This window comes from Pan paniscus, chromosome 7, assembly GCF_029289425.2.
Source record: "Pan paniscus chromosome 7, NHGRI_mPanPan1-v2.0_pri, whole genome shotgun sequence".
In the NCBI taxonomy this organism is placed as follows: domain Eukaryota; kingdom Metazoa; phylum Chordata; class Mammalia; order Primates; family Hominidae; genus Pan; species Pan paniscus.
In genome coordinates, this window is record NC_073256.2 from 160092094 (window position 1) to 160110658 (window position 18565).

The 18565-nt window shown below is 54.7% G+C and overlaps 1 protein-coding gene across 3 annotated transcripts in view; it reads right to left on the minus strand.

Annotated features, from left to right (window-relative positions):
* JRK (Jrk helix-turn-helix protein) overlaps positions 1-14817 on the minus strand; it is a 29109-nt gene extending 14292 nt beyond the window's left edge. The window contains exons 1-3 of one of the 3 annotated variants that reach the window (XM_008972848.4): positions 14127-14817; positions 8664-10704; positions 1640-3122 (exon numbers count right to left, since the gene is read on the minus strand). In XM_008972848.4, the coding sequence (XP_008971096.1) occupies positions 3033-3122; positions 8664-10244 (1671 nt within the window). In that variant the 5' untranslated portion in view covers positions 10245-10704; positions 14127-14817 and the 3' untranslated portion in view covers positions 1640-3032. Of the gene's footprint in view, positions 1-1639; positions 10705-14126 lie in introns of those variants that run through there. The other 2 variants (XM_034966754.3, XM_008972845.4) reach the window with 2 other exon arrangements.
* Between the last annotated feature and the right edge of the window lie 3748 nt (positions 14818-18565).

Consider the following 18565-nt stretch of genomic DNA (forward strand, 5'->3'; position numbering starts at 1 on the left):
CGTTTTAATTTAATGATTTTTTCACTCTATTTTCTAAATTATTTCTTTAGTGGTTATTCTAGGGATCACCATTTACATTTTATCAGAATCTACTGTGGATCTGCGCTAATTCTACCTTCTTAATCTCCATTTGAGGCCATATTGGCTCACCCCTTCGTTTAGTTTTACCACCTTTAGTTCTTTAATCATGTCCTTTAGTTCTTAGACCATATTTATGATGGCCACTTTGAAACCTTTTTCTTTTAAATCCAGCATCTTACTCTACATAGGTAGTTTCTATTACCTGCCTTTTTCCCCAGTGTACAGGCCATACTTTCCTGTTTCTTTGCATGCCTCATAATTATCTGTTGAAGAGTGGACATCTTAGGTAACCTATTGTAGCAATTCTGGATACTAGCCAACCTAATCTCAGACTATTTTCCTACTTTCTTTGCTTAGTGACCAGCTAGACTATTTTAGTGGCATCTATTTCCCACCCCACATCCCAGAGCCTCTGACTGCATCTCAGTTTTTCTCCTCAGGAGCACAGCCTAGGTTATGCCCTCAGTCACCCTGGATGACAGTGGTTTGAAAGTGTTGCAAAGCTCTTTGTTGTTTTCCCTGACCACATCCAGCTGTTAAGCTCCACTAATGATCAGCTGATTGTTCTACTGTTTTAAATGCTGCCCTAGACATAAACTGCTTCACAGGTTAATCCAATCAAATTTGGGCTCCTTTGAAGGGATAGTTCCTGAAGTTAGTGTTTGTGATACTTTTACCAGCCAGACTATATTTTTGGCATATATCTCCAATAAATCTACTGATTTACCACAGTTGCCTTTCTCCATCACTTCCACTGTTTTTGAGAGCACCCTTAGGCTTGAACTTCACATCCTTACAAATGAAGTCAGTTCCTGTGGGGAGGAATGTGGAGCTCTCTGTTCTATGGCCTGCTTCTCCAGTGGCTCTGCCGTTTGGGGTGAGGACAACGCTGTATCTCCCCAACTTTGGGAGCTGAGCGTTTGGTGGGAGGGGAATCAGCAATACCAGGTGTTCTGGGCTTGCCTCTCAGTGTAGACTCCCCACTCTACAGGTGAAGCCCACTAAGAGTTGTTGCCTGCCTCCATCCCTCACACCCACAGCTCACCTCATAAATCTATCTTGTGCCCAGCACTGCCATGAGGCAGAAGTTCTCCAACATTGTGTCTCTGTGGAAGCCTCTGGGGAGGGCTTAGGAATTGCCAACTCCTCTAGTGAAGTCACTGCCACATCCGCGCAGCACACAGAACTTCACGGACCTGAAGCTGGCTGGAAACTCTGCTCTCTCCTTACAGAGACTGGGGGAGCTCAGACATAATTGCTGGAGAGGGCATGAAGGCACAAGGCCTGGGCTGACTTCCACTGCTAGATGAGTCCTATACTCACTCACCCATCCTCTACAATCATGCAACCCAGACCCCTTGTAACTAGTTGTACTCATATGACTGGGACCTGGCTCGAGGGACAGGAGCAGAAGTGGTGTGCTTTCTGGAGGCAGACACAGTGGTGGGGATTAGAGCAGGTGTCCTGTAACATCTTCAACCCTGTGGCTCCCTTCATGAAATACACATGGCATGTCTTGGTCTGTTTGCATGGTTATAAAGTAACACCTGAGGCTGAGTAATTTATAAAGAAAAGAGGTTTATTTGGCTCACAGTTCTGCAGGCTGTACAAGCAGCATGGTGCCAGCATTTGCTTCTGGTGGGGGCTTCAGGGAGCTTCCACTCATGACGGAAGGCAAAGGGCAGCAGCATCACATAGCAAGAGAAGGAGGAAGAAGGGAGGGAGGTGCCACCAGGCTCTTTTTAACAAACAGTTCTCACAGAAACTAATCAAGTGAGAACTCACTTGTTACCACAAAGATGGCACCAGGCTATTCATGAAGGATCCATCCCGATAACAGGAACATCTCCCACCAGGCCCCACCTTCAACACTGGGGATCAAATTTCCATATAAGATTAGAAAGGGACAAACATCCAAACTGTATCATGGCAGAAGGAGCCTGGCTCTGCCAGACAGTTGAGCTGTTTCATTAGCCCTGATTTCCCTTCTCAACTAGTATGTGTGCAAGCACTGAACTGCTATCTTGTGTACACAACTCCAGGGTCCCTCTGTTATTGGCGCTGGGTAGGGTATGGTGGGAATCCTCCAGGCCCTGGCCATGAGGTGCTCCGTATTTATCGCCTCTGTCCGGGTCATGGTGGGCAGGTGGGTCTGCCTCCCCTTCTGGACCAGGTGAACCTTAACAATAGGTGCATGTTTTACTCATTCCAAGTCCCCCAGGGGCCTGGCCCATGACTGGCACTGAGGAGTTGGGGGCAATGGCAGAACTGCCTGGACCTGAAGCAGGCTGGAACCTCTGTTCTCTCCTTACTGCCTGTCTCAGTCAGTTTGGATTGCGATAACAAAATACCACAGGCTAGGTGTCTTAAACAACATAAATTAATTTTTCACAGATCTGGGGACTGAAAGTCCAATATCAAAGGCACTGGCAGTCTGGTGTCGGCTGAAGGCTTTCTCATTTGCAGATGGCAATTTTCTATTTTATTTCCTTTTTTTTTTTTTAGCAATAAGGTCTTATCATGCCTAGGCTGGTCTCGAACTCCTGGACTCAAGCAATCCTAATGCCTTGGCCTTCCAGTGCTGGGATTACAGGCGTGAGCCACTGCACCCAGCTTGAAGATGGCAGTTTTCTTGTATGCTCACACAGCACAAAGTGACCTCGCTCTAGTTCCTTCCTTTTCTTATAAGGACTCGATCTCATCGGCGAGCCCCACTCTCACGATCTCACCTAAGCCTAGTCACCTCCCAAAGGCCCCACCTCCTAATACCACCCTCCTGGTGGTCAGGGTTTCAACATATAAACTTTGGTGGGGGACACAAACATGCAGTCCTTAACACCATCGTCATGGAGATGGAGGCCACAGACCTACCAACACCCATAACCACAAGGGCACTGGTGGGGACAGAGGGGTCTTACCCAGCACTGCCATGTGGCAGAAGTTCTCCAACATTATGTCTCTGTAGAGGCCTCCAGGCAGCACTTAGGAATTGCCAACTCCTCTGGTGAGGTCACTACCACATCCTCAAGGCCCACAGTCTCCTGAAACAACAGAACTTTGCTGCTTCATGGAGGAGCGTCAGTATGTCCACACCATAGGGGTGTAGTCACTTCCCTCTGCCAGGGAGAATGGTGGAGGAAGAATGGATTCCTAGTGTATTTTTTCTCTTCAGAACTGACAGCCCATCAAGGTACAATGAAATAGAAAAAAGGCTGGCCAGGTGCCAAGTCCCAGCTCAAGCCTGGCAGCTCCTCCCACTGAGCCTCATGGTCACCCCAGAGGACAGGCCCTCCTTTCACACACATCAGAAATAGGGAACCCAAGACCTCGAGAGAGGAAATGGGCCCAGGGACATGCCTTGGCTTGGGGTGGCTTAAGACCAGGGCAAGACGCCTGACCCCAGAGCAGACCATGCTGACACTGGGCAACACATTCCCTGCTCTGAACCTCAGTTCCTTTGGCTACTAAGGAGGCCCAACGATCCTCGCCTGTGTGGGACGGGGCTACCTGTGGACATAGAGGGCCTTTGAGCACCTCGTAGCTCGCTTCCCAGCCAGCCTGGGTGTGGAAATGGCCGTGCTGACAGGCTCTCTGCGATAGGGTCCAGCCATGGCCAGTGGGCCTCCCACAATCTGCCCCTGGGTGCAGGGCCTTGAGCAGGGAGGCCATCATGCTGCCTAAGAGACCAGGACCCAGCAGGGGCCATACCCAGATTCAGAGGCTCAGGACCACCACGGAACTGAAAGGAGGTTCAAGGCCTCAAACAAGAGTGGCCCCTAAAACAGTTGGTAAAGGAGTGTTTTCACCTCTGTTTACAGTTGAGTGCACTGCTCAAGGTCATGCAGCTGGTGAACGGCAGGGAGTGAGCAGTGGAGAACGTGAGGCTGGTCATTAGGAGCAGGTAGCCCTGGGTCTCCCTCTGCCCTCAGTAACTTCACACCTGCCCCTCCCTGGGCCCTGGTCTCATCCCTAAACAGGAGTGACCCCACCTCATTTCATGTCATCATCACTGCCCTGCAAGGGAAACAACAGATGTGCAAGGTCTGAGGGTCCATGTGTGGAAGCGGAGGCCAGAGCTGACACCACATGGGCAAAGGAGTGGGCGTGTGGGGCTGGGAGCTGGGGCTCATGTGGGAGGCTGGTGGCTGCCATGGCTGCAGCTCCTGGCCCTGCGGACAGCCAGGCCTGGGGTCTACAGGAGCTGGGCAGGGAAGAGGACAAACAAGGTCTCACAGGTCCATTCTCCCCAGCCTCCCAGTAGGCAGCTGAGTCCAACGCAGTGCCCGAGAGCTCACCCCTTGTCAAGGAGAGTCCTCGAACCCGGAGGGGGCTGGGTAAGCAGCAGAAGTGCAGAAGCCCTGCCCAGGCCCTGCCTCCCAGGCCACCACCCACCCCTCACAGCTGCCACACCCACCAGCCCATGACTGTCCACATCCTGACCCCTACCTACCTCATGACCTCCCCGACCCTGATCTCCACACCTGACCCCAAAGCACATTTTGTTATTTTTTTTTTTTTAGAGATTAGGTCTCTCACTCTGTCACCCAGGCTGGAGTGCAGAGGCCATAACTCACTGCAGCCTCAAACTCCTGGGCTTGGGGATCCTCCCACCTCGGCCTCCTGAGTAGCTGGGGTTACAGGCACATGCCACCACACCTGGCTCATTTTCTTTTACTTTCTGTAGAGATGGGGTCTCCCTATGTTGCCCAGGCTGGTTTCAAACTCCTGAACTAAAGTGATCCTCCTGCCGTGGCCTTCCAGAGTACTGGGATTTCAGGTGGGAGCCACCACACCCGGCCCCCCAATAAGCACATTTATGTGGGGCGTGAGGTGAGGTCCCTGAGGTGCAGTGTGGACGGGTCTTGATTTGTCCCAAGTTGTCACTGCCTTGTGCCACAGCCTCCCAAGAATGGATGCAGTCTACACCTTCTGCAAACCCCTGCCTCAAACTGTGTCCCTCCAGAAGCACATCCAGCCACTGGGACCCTGAACCTCCTCCAAATGGACTTTAACTGGGGACAACTGATGACAGTCCTCCAACCCCAGCGAGCTGGGGAAGCCGTGGGCAGGGGCTGCGACTTCCTTTCTTCCAATCAACCCACCACTAGCAATCAATCACTTGGCCCACTGGATAAGAACAGTGGCCTGCGACGTCAGGGGCGGCCCAAGTGCTCTCCATCGCATGCTCAGCCATGGCTGAGCACGAATGAAGCGTATGGAAGTCACGCACAGACAGGCCCAGGGCAAGGTCTGCTCTAGACCCTCCTATGCAGGAGACAGACAACTTCCAGGACAGCGCGCCTGGGGTGCCCGCAGAAGGCCAGGCTGGCACAGGCAGGACAGGTGTTCTGTAAACCAACCCCAACGTAGAAGGGGCTGAAAGACCACCTACCCATCCTAACCCCTGAATTCACCATGCCACCCTGAAAGTATGGCCTCTCCTGGGCATCCCGAGGGATGGGAGCTCCCAGAGTGGAGGCTGCCTGTCCCGAGTGAGGACAAAAGAGCGCCCTCAGGCCTGAGCACTCAGGGGTGCCACCCCAAAGATGAAGGCAGTGGTGGAAAGAGGTTCTATTAGCAGGCTGGAAGCAGCCACAGAGGTCCCAAACCATATGACGCAGCACCTGCTGCCCCACTAGCCACTGGAGAACTGAGGCTGCAACTTGCAGGGGCACTGTGAGAAGACAGGGAGTGGTTCCAGCCTGGTGCTCACAGATAAAACGCGGAGGCATTTAAACAGGACCAGAGACTTTCTCGCTCTGCTCTGGCAAGCTCCAGGGCTTCCCAGGGGCCTCAGCAGCCCCAGAAACAGAGTGAAGAGACACAGCCTCACAGAGCTGTGCTGTGGTGTCTGGTACAGCGGGGCTCCACCTGAGAGGGCTTGGGGAAAAAGATTCTGAGGCTAAAACATTCAACCACTTGAGCTTCTGAGACTGGCCAGGAAGTGAAAACAAAGTGCTCGGAGGACACGGCAGTCTCCATAAAGCGTTCTGGGGGACAGGACGGAGGCAAGAGGTATGCGCCAGGCAGCTGGGCCCAGCAGCTCAGAGATGAGTACGCTCTGGGCTCCCTAAAAACCTCACTCCAGCAGCGAGCCCAGGTGAGGAGGGGCTGCAGGAGGAGCAGGGCCCGAGTCCCCTGGGTGGCACAAGGGATTCCAGCCACAAGGGCTGCACCTAGAGTCAGGCTCCAGGCCTTGCTGCAGTTGGTCTGGAAGAGGGGCACCCTGAGGACACAGCCACTCACTGGGGACAAGCGCCTACCCATCAGCCCAGCACAGTCAGCACAAGAGCAGGTCAAGAACGGGAAGAGCTCAGGTCCTGAAGAGCTACAGTCTGACAGGGACAAGCCATGTCCAGAGGACTCAGGAGAGCCAGCCAGGAGCTGGGCCAGCTGGCCTGCCCATGCCCTCCCCAGCTCCACCCACCCAGGATGTCCTGCTGTTTCAGAGCCCTCGGGACATGTTCTAACCTCCTGTGTTGCCTCAAGCAGCTGCAATCCAGCAGTCTCGGTTAAGAGGCTCTGCTAGGAGTGACGCGTGAGCCCAGAAATGGCACAAAGTACACGGATGTGCAGTTTTTCCCCAGACAATGAAGCAAACAGTGCGGGTGACGCCACAAAGACAATGGGACACAAATAGGAACTGGGACTGTCGTTCAGCACCGAGATCTTTAAAAACTATTTGGCTTTTATAATCTTCACACATGCATTCAAAGCAAGAAACACACACTTCCAGGACATAGATAGGGCTCTGTCAGCAATGACTTTTGCCCCTGTATCTACAGAGATGTGAAAGTACGAGAAACCACAGCGAGCCAAATCCTCTCCCTCATGAGAACAGAGGTTTCAGTGGAATCAACAGCAGACGCTGGAATGCAAACTACGTGCTGACTCGGCCAAATGATATGAATTTAAGAGAGGAAAAGAATTCAAGGGCAAAGCACTGAAAATAACATAGCAAGAAAAACCTATTTAGGCCGAGTGCTGTGGCTCACACCTGTAATCCCAGCACTTTAGAAGGATGAGGAAGGAGGATCGCTTGAGGCCAAGAGTTCAAGACCAGCCTGGGCAACACAGTGAGACCGTCTCTACAAAAAAAATAAAAAGGTAGGCGTGATGGTGCGCGCCTCTAGTCCCAGCTACTCAGGAGGCTGGGGCGGGAGGATCACTCAAGCCAGGGAGGTCGAGGCTGCAGTGAGCTAGGATCACACCACTTCACTCCAGCCTGGTCAACAGAGTGAGACCCTGCCTCAAGAAAAGAAAAGGACAATGCACTTATTTTATGCTCGCTGAAAGACGAGGCTAATCACTGTGGACACAGGGCGTTCTGGAATCTCAGCTGCAGGCAGTGAGTGTTGCCCGTGAAATGGAGATGCCGCAAAGCAACTACAGACATGGAGAAAATAACCACATCCTCTTACAACCGCCTCTGTGAAAACTGACCAGGACAGACAACTCCTCCCCAAAAGTATTACTAACATGCTAACAGCTGGGGATAAGAGCACACATACTGCTAGAAATCTAAGCAGCCTGTTTTACTGTTTTCAGTGACTTACGTGCAAACCTAAGACTAATCTCTGAATGTCTGATCAAAACGTATTCATGTAAAGGCCGTAAGTATGAAATTCTGGGCAACATGGTACATTGGACTCTGAGCCAAAATGCCAAAATACCACACAGGGTCCGTGTCCTCTATCCGGGTGATGAGCAGGGCCTGGTCAGCCACTCCTACTTTCTTCCCAGAAAGGAACTCTACCAAGTCAACTCTCCGTGGGGCCCCCCAACATCTTGGGGCCAGAGCCCATGGGACAGGATCTGCGGGTAACAGAGGATGGTTCCAGAGTCATTCTGCTGAATGAGGCCACAACTGAAGTGAGACGTGCGGCCTGTTCAGCCGCTAGCAGGCCAAGAACTGAGTCCCAGCTCTCGGGCCATCGGACCTCAGGCAACCGTGCTCGGGGTCCACCCAACACGGGGATGGCCGCCAGCCCAGCAGATAGAGCCTTCTGAGACGAAGCCTGTCCAGGGGCGGTGGGCATGGCCTCCTGTCGGCCTGGAGGGCAACTTCTCTCCACGTGGACAGACTGACATCTCCACCCTCTGATACTGCAATGATCAGCCAGCGAACATGAGGCCAGATCAGCTCAGCCTGGCCCCCATTCCAGCCAGGGTGCGGCTCTGGCTTGTTCTAGGCTAGGGTGGACCCTTCCAAAACATTTCCTCACTTTCGGATGACACGGCAAGTGATAAAATAAAACCTGTATTGACAGGAACCTCGGGCACAGACCGTCCTGGGCACCCGAGCCACACCCGTGGGCGACCCACTCCTGGAAGGGCTCTTGAGTGTCTGCACATGCCCTCCTGCCTCAGGTGGGGTCGGGGCACAGGACCATGCCACTCCAGGGTGTGGGGAGAAACAGGGCCAGTGGCCAGGGCAGGGCAGGGCAGAGAAGCCATCAGTTGTCACCTGCTGTGGATGAGCAGGGCAAGGGAGACTGAGCTGTGGCCCCACAGCCACCAGGGCCCTCCTGGAGGGCTTCAACCTTGACCACAGCCCTGAGGGCACCACGCCGCCTCCTCACCTGCTGCTGGCTCCGGAACACGGCACGCAGCGCCCGCAGCTGCCCCACTTCCTGCGTACTGAAGCATGGCTGCCGCTCTGCAAAGCACAGGACTGCGTCAAAGGCCACGGCCGCCTGCTCCCAGGCCACCTCCTCGCCCTCACCAGGATCTCCTCCGCCGTCCTGGTCAGCTTTCGGAGTCTTTTCTGAACTCCACACAACCTCTGCTGGCGACGTGGCAGCAGGGGGCCGTCCCCCTTCTGCCTCCCTTCCCGCTACCCCCCAGCTGGCAGCCTGGCGCTGGCGAAGCTGTCCCGGGCAGGAGGAGCCTTCCTTCACAAGCTCCAGGATGTGTGCAAAGGACTTGTTGTGGGGCTTCACTGGGAAGCACTCTGCCTCCACCTCCTCCTCAGAGGAGGAGCCTTCGGCAAACGCAACCGACGGCCACAGCTTCCTCCAGGCCCGCCTGAAGACGTGGCTAGGGACTGCGTTCCAGGCACAGGCCACGCTGAATATGGCATCGTTCATGTTGTAGCGGGCGTGGGGGCCCTGCAGGGGGGCCGGAGGGTTAATGAAGTTCCTCATGAAATCTCTCCGAATGCCCTGCTCCATGGGCTGCACCAATGAGGCCACGCTGGCAGGCAGGAAGATGGTGAAAACGTTACTGGACACCAGCTCGGCCTCCTGCGGGTGAGCCCGGGAGCTGTCCAGCAAGAGAACGGCTTTGCTGTCTTCCGGCAAACCTATGGTTCTGAAGTGCTCTCTCACCGAGGGCACAAAGATATGATGGAACCAATCAGAAAAAATCTCCTTGTCCACCCAGGCGTTCCCCTGGGCCTTATAGGCGACGGGCAGGTGCTGGATGCCTTTGAAAGCCCTGGGACCGCTGCACTTCCCGATGGCCAAGGGCTTGAGCCTGTGGGAGCCCGTGGCGTTGGCACACATCAGCACGGTCAGCCGGTCCTTGCCCTGCTTGGGGCCAGGCACAGCCCCGCCTTCCGGAGTGGGATTTGGCAGGCACCGCCAGAAAAGGCCGGTCTCGTCAGCGTTGTAAACCTGCTCGGCGGACAGCCCGTGCTCAGCAGCCAAGCTCCTGAAAAACGCACAGAACTGCTCCGCGGCCTGGTGGTCGGCTGACTGCTTTTCACTGGACGCATCTAGCTTTTTAATGCCGTGTCTGGCCTTAAAGCGCCAAAGCCACCCTCCGGAGAACACGCAGGGCTCAGTGAGCTGCATCTGCTCGTAGAAGTCCTTGGCCTTCTCGATGAGCATGGGGCCTGACACGGGGACGCCCTCGGAGCGCTTCCCCAGGAACCACTCGTACAGGACGCGGTCCAGGTGCTCCAGCTTGGGCGTGTGCAGCGTGCGCCGCTGCTCCAGCGCCTTGTTGGAGTCCGAGCTGGCAAAGAACCGGAGCAGCTGCGCCTTGTGGGCCCTGATGTCGTAGAGGGTGGACATGCCCACATTGTACTCCTGCATCAGTGCCTTCCGGCTCTCACCCTTCTCCAGGCGCGTGCAGATGTCAATCTTCTCCTTCAGTGTCAGCACCACCCTCTTCCGCTTCTCCCCTCTGCTCTTCCCGGCAGCCGGCTTGGAGGCCATGGGGAGGGGTGGCTGGTCCTAGCACTTGCAGGACACACACCTGGCCTGGGCTGCTGCCACTACTTCCCTCTCCTCCTGCTCCCCTTCTGGGGCTCCGTCTCTCCCTCTCCACTCTGCCTGCCTGCTCTGCTGATCCTGAGCACAGGCCCCAGTCCCTCTCGGGTTTCTCACTCCACACGCTGCACCTCCTGCCTCAGGTTCCCTGGTCTTCCAGGCTCCACACACCTAGGCCTTGGCTCCTGGCAGTGCAGTCAGCTGCCAATTCTCTCTGTGGAGGAGGTGACCCTGTCAGACTCCCCTCTGCTGCTCCACACGGCTGGAACTCTGGCCTTCTCTGTGGATACTATGGCAGCGGCTCCCCTCAAACTGACGAGGTTTGGGGTGGTAGAGGCTTTACCGCATAACAGCAGGTGCCTCTCCAGGGTCCACAATGGTATCTCCAGGCACAGCACTTCAGGGGCTGGAAAGCAGAGGGAAGAGAGAGGAAAGTGACGGGGCGCGCCCAGGACACACATGGCGTCCTCACGACTCTCCTCACCGGGACACTCCAGCTGAAACTCAAGGGCTGTTGACAGGACCCATGCAAGTGCTGGCATGCACCGTGGGGAGAGGGTGGCCCCGGGAGCAGCCCAGCCTGCCCAGCCCCTGCACATGCTGCTCAGGCGGACTCTGCCCAACTCCCACCAAGCAAACTGAAGCCATTCGCTAGGGCTGGAAACGAGACGTGGCTCTCATAGGAGCAGCCCGGCCTTTCCTGGGGAAGCGCTCAGGCAGAAGCCATCAGAGGAAGCCATCAGAGGATGCTGGGCGGACCCAAGAACAAACCTCCCACCCGCCCAGACTAAGCTCCTTGCTGTAACTGCTCGCTGGGCTGCCTGAGCTTCTCAAATCCCTTATTCCTCCCTGAGGAGCAGAGGCAGGGGTGGAGGGATGCAGGGAGGAGAAACTCCTCACTACCCTCCCCGCCAAAGATCTTACAAACCCCATCTGGAGCAGGTCTCTAAACTCCTCTCTCCGACACAGAGCCCCAAACTGCCTCTAGAAAATAAGGCATTAGAAGTTTCTCTAGAACAGCAGGCCTCAAGCTCCTCCAAGGGCTAGGAGGTGCTGCCAGTTTCTCAATCACCCTCTGACCTCCCTGACTCCACACACTCAGATGCGTCTACGAGGAGCCGCAGCAGACAGACAGCTGTGACCATTCCAGGCCTCTTCCAGAGGGGACCCCTCAAGCTCAGCTCAGGGTACCCTGCCCCAGGCAGCCACACTGAGCCGCTGGTATCTGAAACCCCAGGCTCTAGTGCTGCCCGCCCACCTGGCTCCACACCCACGGCAGGGCCGCAGAGCCTGCCAGACATGGACGGACACGGAGACACATACACACACACACACACACACACACACACACACACACACACACACAAAGCCACCCAACCTCACTCACACATACACGCTCAGAGGACACAGGAACAAGCTAGCCCAGAGCAGGAACTTCTTTAGCATTTGCTAATTTGGGAGGCTCTATGAACAAATGACTAATTTACACCAGAAGCAAATGCCAGGACACCTGATAGCCCCCTGGGAGCAAGGGTTCTTCCTGGGCCAGCTGTGCACCCTACGAAAAGCTTGCTTTTAAGTTTCATACACACCTTTGACCAATAGGAAGAAAAATGACATAGAAATGTCACAGCTCTAACCAAACACATCTTTCTGTTGGAGTTTTGAACTAACTTCTCACCCTTCTCCTATATAAAGACAATGTGGGTCATTCTCATCCCTTCTAGGTGGACAATTCCACCCTCTCATAACAACTCTGCGAAACACCCCACAACCCTCCCTACACCCGAGCCGACTGGCAGGGCACAGAGGGCGCACCCCTGTGAGGCTAGGGCAGCCTATGGAGTCAGGGCCTGCAATGCACTTCACCCAGTTAAGACACTGCTGAGGGTGGTGAGGGCTGAAAAGCTGTTTGCCCCAACACCGGGCAGCTCAGCTGGCCGCCTCAGTGTGGCGTGCGTGCTATGGGCAGGGGTCTCCCTGCCCTCACTCCTCCGCAGGCCAGCAGTACTTGAGGATGGACTCCTGGAGTTCCCACCTCCCTCCCGCGTCCTTACCATAGCTGCTTCTGCCAACTCCATGCAGAGCGTGTGGCCAAAGGCCTACTTACATGTGGAGTGCAGAAACGCAGCCCTTTGAGGACAGAGCTCAAGGGAAATGAGGAGTGCAATCAAATGCAGCAAAAGCTCCAAAGAAAAATTATAGGCTTGTTGGCTGCCACCTCTGGGTGAGTACTGTCCTCTTCCGGAGTCAGTTTCCTGGTCTGCAAAATGTGGGCTGGTCCCTTAAGGATCCTGCATTGTTCGCTGAGGGTGACGGTGTGACGTGTGTGCGGTCTGGCACAGCACAGTGAGCTATGTGCATCTCACCATGGGGAACAGGAGGGAAGGCAAGGCCACAAACCACCCTCCAGATTTTTAATATGAACCCGCTGTAGAAAAACTGGGGGAGACACGGAATCCCACAGTAGCTTATGAGGGACTAACTGGGGACTGGGATGCAGAGAAAAGCTTCCTGGAGGAGACTCAACACCAGACACGGCTCCTCGTGGACACGTCTCCATGCCTGACATGCAGGTGTAGCAGGATGACACAAAGTGGCTGAACTTGTTTCATCAGGAATATCTGAATTTTATTTTTAAAGGAAGTTTTTGGTCTTGCAAGTGGGACAACAGTGTGTTCAGCCAGTTTGCGTCATCCTGCCACACCTGCACGTCAGGCATGGAGACGTGTCCACAAGGAGCCCGTGTCTGGTGCTGAGTCTCCTCCAGGAAGCTTTTCCCGGCATCCCAGTCCCCAGTCAGCCCCTCACAAGCTGCTGTGGGACTCCCTGTCTCCCCGAAATTAGGGTGGTTTCTTGCCTTGCGACTGGAGAGGAAGCACTGATCACCGAGGCCACGTGAACACGGGATGAAACGTGCAATTCTCCTGTGCCCAAGGCACAGACAAGAAACGGGAGGCTTGAGGGGCCAGCGCTGGGGCTGACTCCGTCCTGTGTGAGGCTAAGAGGCCCTGAGAAACGCGGGGGGAAAGCGGGAAACAACCTTCGCAGGGGCATAGTGTGTGTGTGTGTGTGTGTGTGTGTGTGTGTGTGTGTGTTGGGGGGTATGGAGGATATGAAGGAGAAATACTCAAAAAACAAGTCGCATTCTGGAGCTGGGGGAAGAGGTGAGCTGGGGGTCAGAAGGAGAGTATGGGACAGAGAAGGAGGGGACAGAAAGCCTGGGGCCGTGCGCCCCGCAGAGAGCGCCCGAGAGCCGGCGCCGAGTTCCGCTAGGAGCCCTCCACGCTGGGGGATCCTGGCGCAGAGACAGCGCTGGGCTACTGGCGAGGCTCGCTTAAAAAGCGTCCGTACCCCAGGGTCCCCGTTTGTGGGTAGAAATTCAGTCTGGGACAAGAACAAGAACAAAAACAAAAATGGAGAAAAAAAAAGAAAAAAAAGTCTCGGTCTGGTTTTTTAAGGGCAAGCGGACCTCGTGACCAAGCCTCTCTGAAAGTGGAAGCGCAGGAAGGGTCCGGGCTGGGGCGTCAAGGCCAGGCCTGGCGGCAAGGGGTGGGTTCGGCTCGGGGGCCGCGCGCTCAGGCCGCGGGGGTCGCGCGGGAAGCACAGGGCTTCGGGTTCCGAGCGCGGCTCCCGGGAGGGGGCGCTGCCGCCCGCGGCTGGGTCCGGCCCCGCAGCCTCGCGACCAACCCCGCCCCGCCCCGCGCGCCCGCCTGCCCAGACTGCGGCTCCCGCCCGCGCCGCCCGCGCCCAGCAGGGACCGGAGAGCGCCCGCACCCACCCGGCCCGGCCCGGCCGCCCAGCGCCTCAGGCCAGGACCCTACTCACCCTGCTCACCCGGAGCAGCCGCCGCCGGCCGGAAGTGCCGGCCACTCGGTTCTCCTCCAGTCCGCGCCTCGTCGCCTTCCCCCAGCTACTTCCGGGACGCTCTAGACAGGCTGGAGGACTCAGCACTCGGTGGTGTCTGGGAGCCAGACGCAGGCTTTCAAAGAGCTGGGTGGCCACGGCGGGCGTGGGAGAAGAGGAGGCCTGGAGGAGAGGAGAGAGGCGAGGGGGGAGGAGAGGAGTGGGGGGGGGGTCCCAGGGTGGGGGGAGGCGTGGGAGGGGAGAAGGCGCGGGCAGGGAGGGAAGAGGGGAAACGGGGCGAAGGCGGGGCGTGCGGCCTGGGCCCGGGGCTCCGCCCTGCTCTCTCCATCTGTAGAATGGGCGCAGGGCGTCACATTCCTTTCATGACAGTGAACCCTGCGCTGAAGGCGTTGGGGCTCCTGCAGTTCTGGGGCAGCCACAGGCGCCCAGGGTTTCGTGCCGCCCAGCCCAGGACAGTCTTCCCGGTGCAGTTTCTGATGCGGGGAGGGCAGTGCTGCCTTCCAGTCACCAGGACCAGTGCTCAGCCCGCCTGCTTGACCCCCTTACTTAGCTGGGGTCCAATCCATACCCAATTTAGATGATTCAGACGATGGGATTTGAAACTTTTGAACTGGGTGCGACTTAAGTGAGTATGGACCTGAGTTGGTGCTGTAATGAGTTGAGGCTGTGGAGGACCTTGAGATGGGTGCGTGGATTTTGCCCATGGGACCTATGCAAATTTTGGAAACTGGAGGGTGGACTGTGGTGGGCAGAATAATGGCCCTCTAAGGATGTCCACATCCTAACTTCCAGGTCTTGTGAATACATTACTTACATGGCAAAAGGGACTGCAAATGCAATGAAGTTAAGATTCTTTAGGTGCAGAGATTCTTATGTTTATCAGGGTGAGCCCAATGTGCAGTCGTCCCTGGGTATCCATAGAGGATTGGTTCCAGCACTTCTCAAGGATGCTAAAATCCTTGATGCTCAAACCCCTTACATAAAATGGCTTCGTATTTGCATATAACCTACACACATCTTCCCATATACTTTAAGTCACTTCTAGATTACTTATAATACCTAATACAATGTAAGCGCTATGTAGATAGCTGTTATACAGTATTGTTTAGGGAATAGTGACAAGAGAAAAATTTGTACATGTTCAGTACAGACACAGGTTTTTTTCCGAATTGTTTGTATCCTCGGTTGGTTCCATCTGGATGCAGAGCCCACGGGTTCAGATAGGAGGGCAGGTGCCATATCAGGGGTTCTTGTGGGAGTTAGGAAGCCAAGTGAGAGGACAATGGGATGAAAGAGGAAAGAAAAGGAAATGTGACAACAGACACAGGGGTTGGAGTGATGTGCTTTGAAGATGGAGGAAGGGGCCACAAGCCAAGGACTATGAGCGGCTTCTAGTGGCTGGGAGAGACAAGGAAACAGGGCCTCTCCTGGAGCCAGCAGAAGGAATGCAGCCTGCTGACCCCTTGATCTTAGCCCATGACACTCATTGTGCCATTAGACTTCTGAACCCAGAGCTGTAAGATATAAATTTGTGTTGTTTTGGATCACCACGTTTATGGTAATTTGTTAGGACAGCAATAATAAACAAATACAGATTTGGGTAGCTCACTCCTCCTTTTTCCTTTTTTGAGGCAGGGTCTCACTCTGTTGTCCAGGCTGGAGTGCAGTGGTACATTCTCCTCACCGCAGCTTCAACCTCCTGGGCTCAAGGGATCCTCCTGCCTCAACCCCCAGAGTAGCTGGGACTACAAGCATGCACTGTCTCACCTATCTTTTTAATTTTTTGTGGAAACGAGGTCTAGCTGTGTTGCCTAGGCTGGTCTCGAGCTCGTGGACTCAAGCGATCCCAAAATGCTGGGATTCCAGGCACGAGCCCGTGTGCCAGCTCACTCATCCTTAGGTCCGTTGTTACCTGGGCTCCCAGCACCCTCCCACCCTCTGGTTCTTCTCTTCCTCACCCTCCCTTGCTGGTTCCTTACTGACCAGGCCATTCTTTGGCTCTTTTTGTTCAACCAGTCCCCACTCCCTGGGTGATCTCCTCCAGTGTCATGCCGTTAAATACCATCCAACACTGGCAACGACCAAATTCATGTCTCCTGCCAGGGCCCCTCCCCCAGAAATCCAGCCTCCTATGTGCTAGCCAATGTCTCTGCTTAGCTTTGATCCTCCAGCCCAGCCTTGCTCCATCTGCATTGCCCCCACCTTCATGAATGGCAGCTCACCTTGCTATTCACTCAGGCTCAGCCTCAACAGTCTCCATCCCTCATATCCAGATCCTCTACCCTCAAAATCCAGCCAGTGTTTGGCCTCTTCTCACTCCCTCCAACTGCCCTCCCCCATCCACACCTCTGTGGTCTTGCCTCCTCCCCAGTCTCTGTTTCTGCCCTTACCCCCATACAGCTATCAACTGCTGCATCAAAAACCACCCAAAACTTAGTAGCTTGAAACCAACTGTTTTTATTGCAGATGATTCTGTGGGGCAGGAATTTGGCCATGCTAGAGTCAGATGTGTTTTACAGAGGAGGAGGCTGAGTCACGGAGCATACCAGGCACATGGCAGGACTGGAACCCAAGGTCCCTGGACTGGGGCTCCCATGGCAGGGTCTCCTGGGACAGCAAAGTCCTCCCTCCCCGGGAAGGCTGGCTCCATCCCTGGTGCGACTCTGCTGCTGAAGCAGCATCATTGTCTGGGGTAAATACCTGGGGTTCATTGTCTCACACCAAGAAGATTAAGGACATGGACTCATGTAGATGGGTTAAGGAGCAGAAAGTTTAATAGACAGAAGAAAGGAGAGAAGTGAGCAGCCCTCTCTTTCGAAAGAGGCGTCCAAAAGAGAAAAGCCAGCCTGCAGCAGACCCCAGCAGATTTTATAGGCAGGCTTGAGGAGGCGGTGTCTGATTTACAAAGGGCCCACAGATTGGTATGACCAAGGGTGATGTTTACATATGGCGTGGGGAAGGCTGGTCGCCCCACCCTAATCTTATTATGCAAATGGGCTTCTACTTGGCCAGCACCATCTTGTCTGCTCCTTGCTGTACACGTGGCTGGCAAAGAGAAGGGAAGATGGAGCTGCCATTTTGATCATGCCTAGTCTCAGGTAGCTTTTTCCCATTGGCACAACTGCTGGCATTCACCCGTGCAAGCTTCCAGCTTGCTTGTCTTATGTTTGCGGCTCGATTTTACAGGCTGCTCTTTGTTAGAAAAGAAAATGATTTGGAGCCTGCTTTTCATTAAAAGGAAAACCTTACTGAGGACTTCCTTACCCTCACTGTCTGCCTAAATAATTTATTTTTAACTCCTATTTTTAAATGCCACCTCAGGGACATGGGATCACGTGGTCTCCCAGGACTTGGACGGTGCTGGTGGGCAGTGGGGATTGGCATGAAACTGGGGCCTGATCCCAAGATGCATGGGGCTCCTCCAGGTGCTCCTACCATTACTCACGGAACCTTGGGCCTCTTCTCGAGGACCAAGTCCATTCTGACACTGGGAGGGGTCAGAAAGAGAGGAAGAAAATACACTAGCGTGTAATCACCCAGTGGGTTCATTTTGACCCCTGGCAAGATAGAGCTGATTGAGCAAGACAGGGGAATTGCCATAGAGAAAGAGTTTAATTCATGCAGAGCCAGCTGAACGGGAGACCAGAGTTTTATTATCACTCAAATCAGCCTCTCAGAAAATTTGGACGCTAGGGTTTTTCAAGGAGAGTCTGGTGGGCCAGGGAATGGGTGCTGCTGGTTGGCTGGGGATGTGGAAAATGGTCCTCCTGTGCACTGAGTTTGCGTCCAGGTGGGGCCACAGGACCGGCTGCGGGGTTGGTGGGCCTCGCTAGAGCCATCCATCAGTCATTAGACATGCAAAAACCTGAAACGACATCTCACAAGGCCAATCTTAGGATCACAATGGTGATGTTACTTGCAGGAGTAATTGGGGGAGTTGCAAATCTTGTGGTCCCTGGAATAACGGCTGGGAGTCGTTTCAGTCTAACCTCAGCAGAGCTCAGATCCCCCATCTTCCTAATGAATAACGGCTGGGAATCATTTCAGTCTAACCTCAGCAGAGCTCAGATCCCCCATCTTCCTAATGAATAACGGCTGGGAATCGTTTCAGTCTAACCTCAGCAGAGCTCAGATCCCCTCATCTTCCTAATGAATAATGGCTGGGAATCGTTTCAGTCTAACCTCAGCAGAGCTCAGACTCCCCTCATCTTCCTAATGAATAACGGCTGGGAATCGTTTCAGTCTAACCTCAGCAGAGCTCAGATCCCCCATCTTCCTAATGAATAATGGCTGGGAATCGTTTCAGTCTAACCTCAGCAGAGCTCAGACTCCCCTCATCTTCCTAATGAATAACGGCTGGGAATCGTTTCAGTCTAACCTCAGCAGAGCTCAGATCCCCC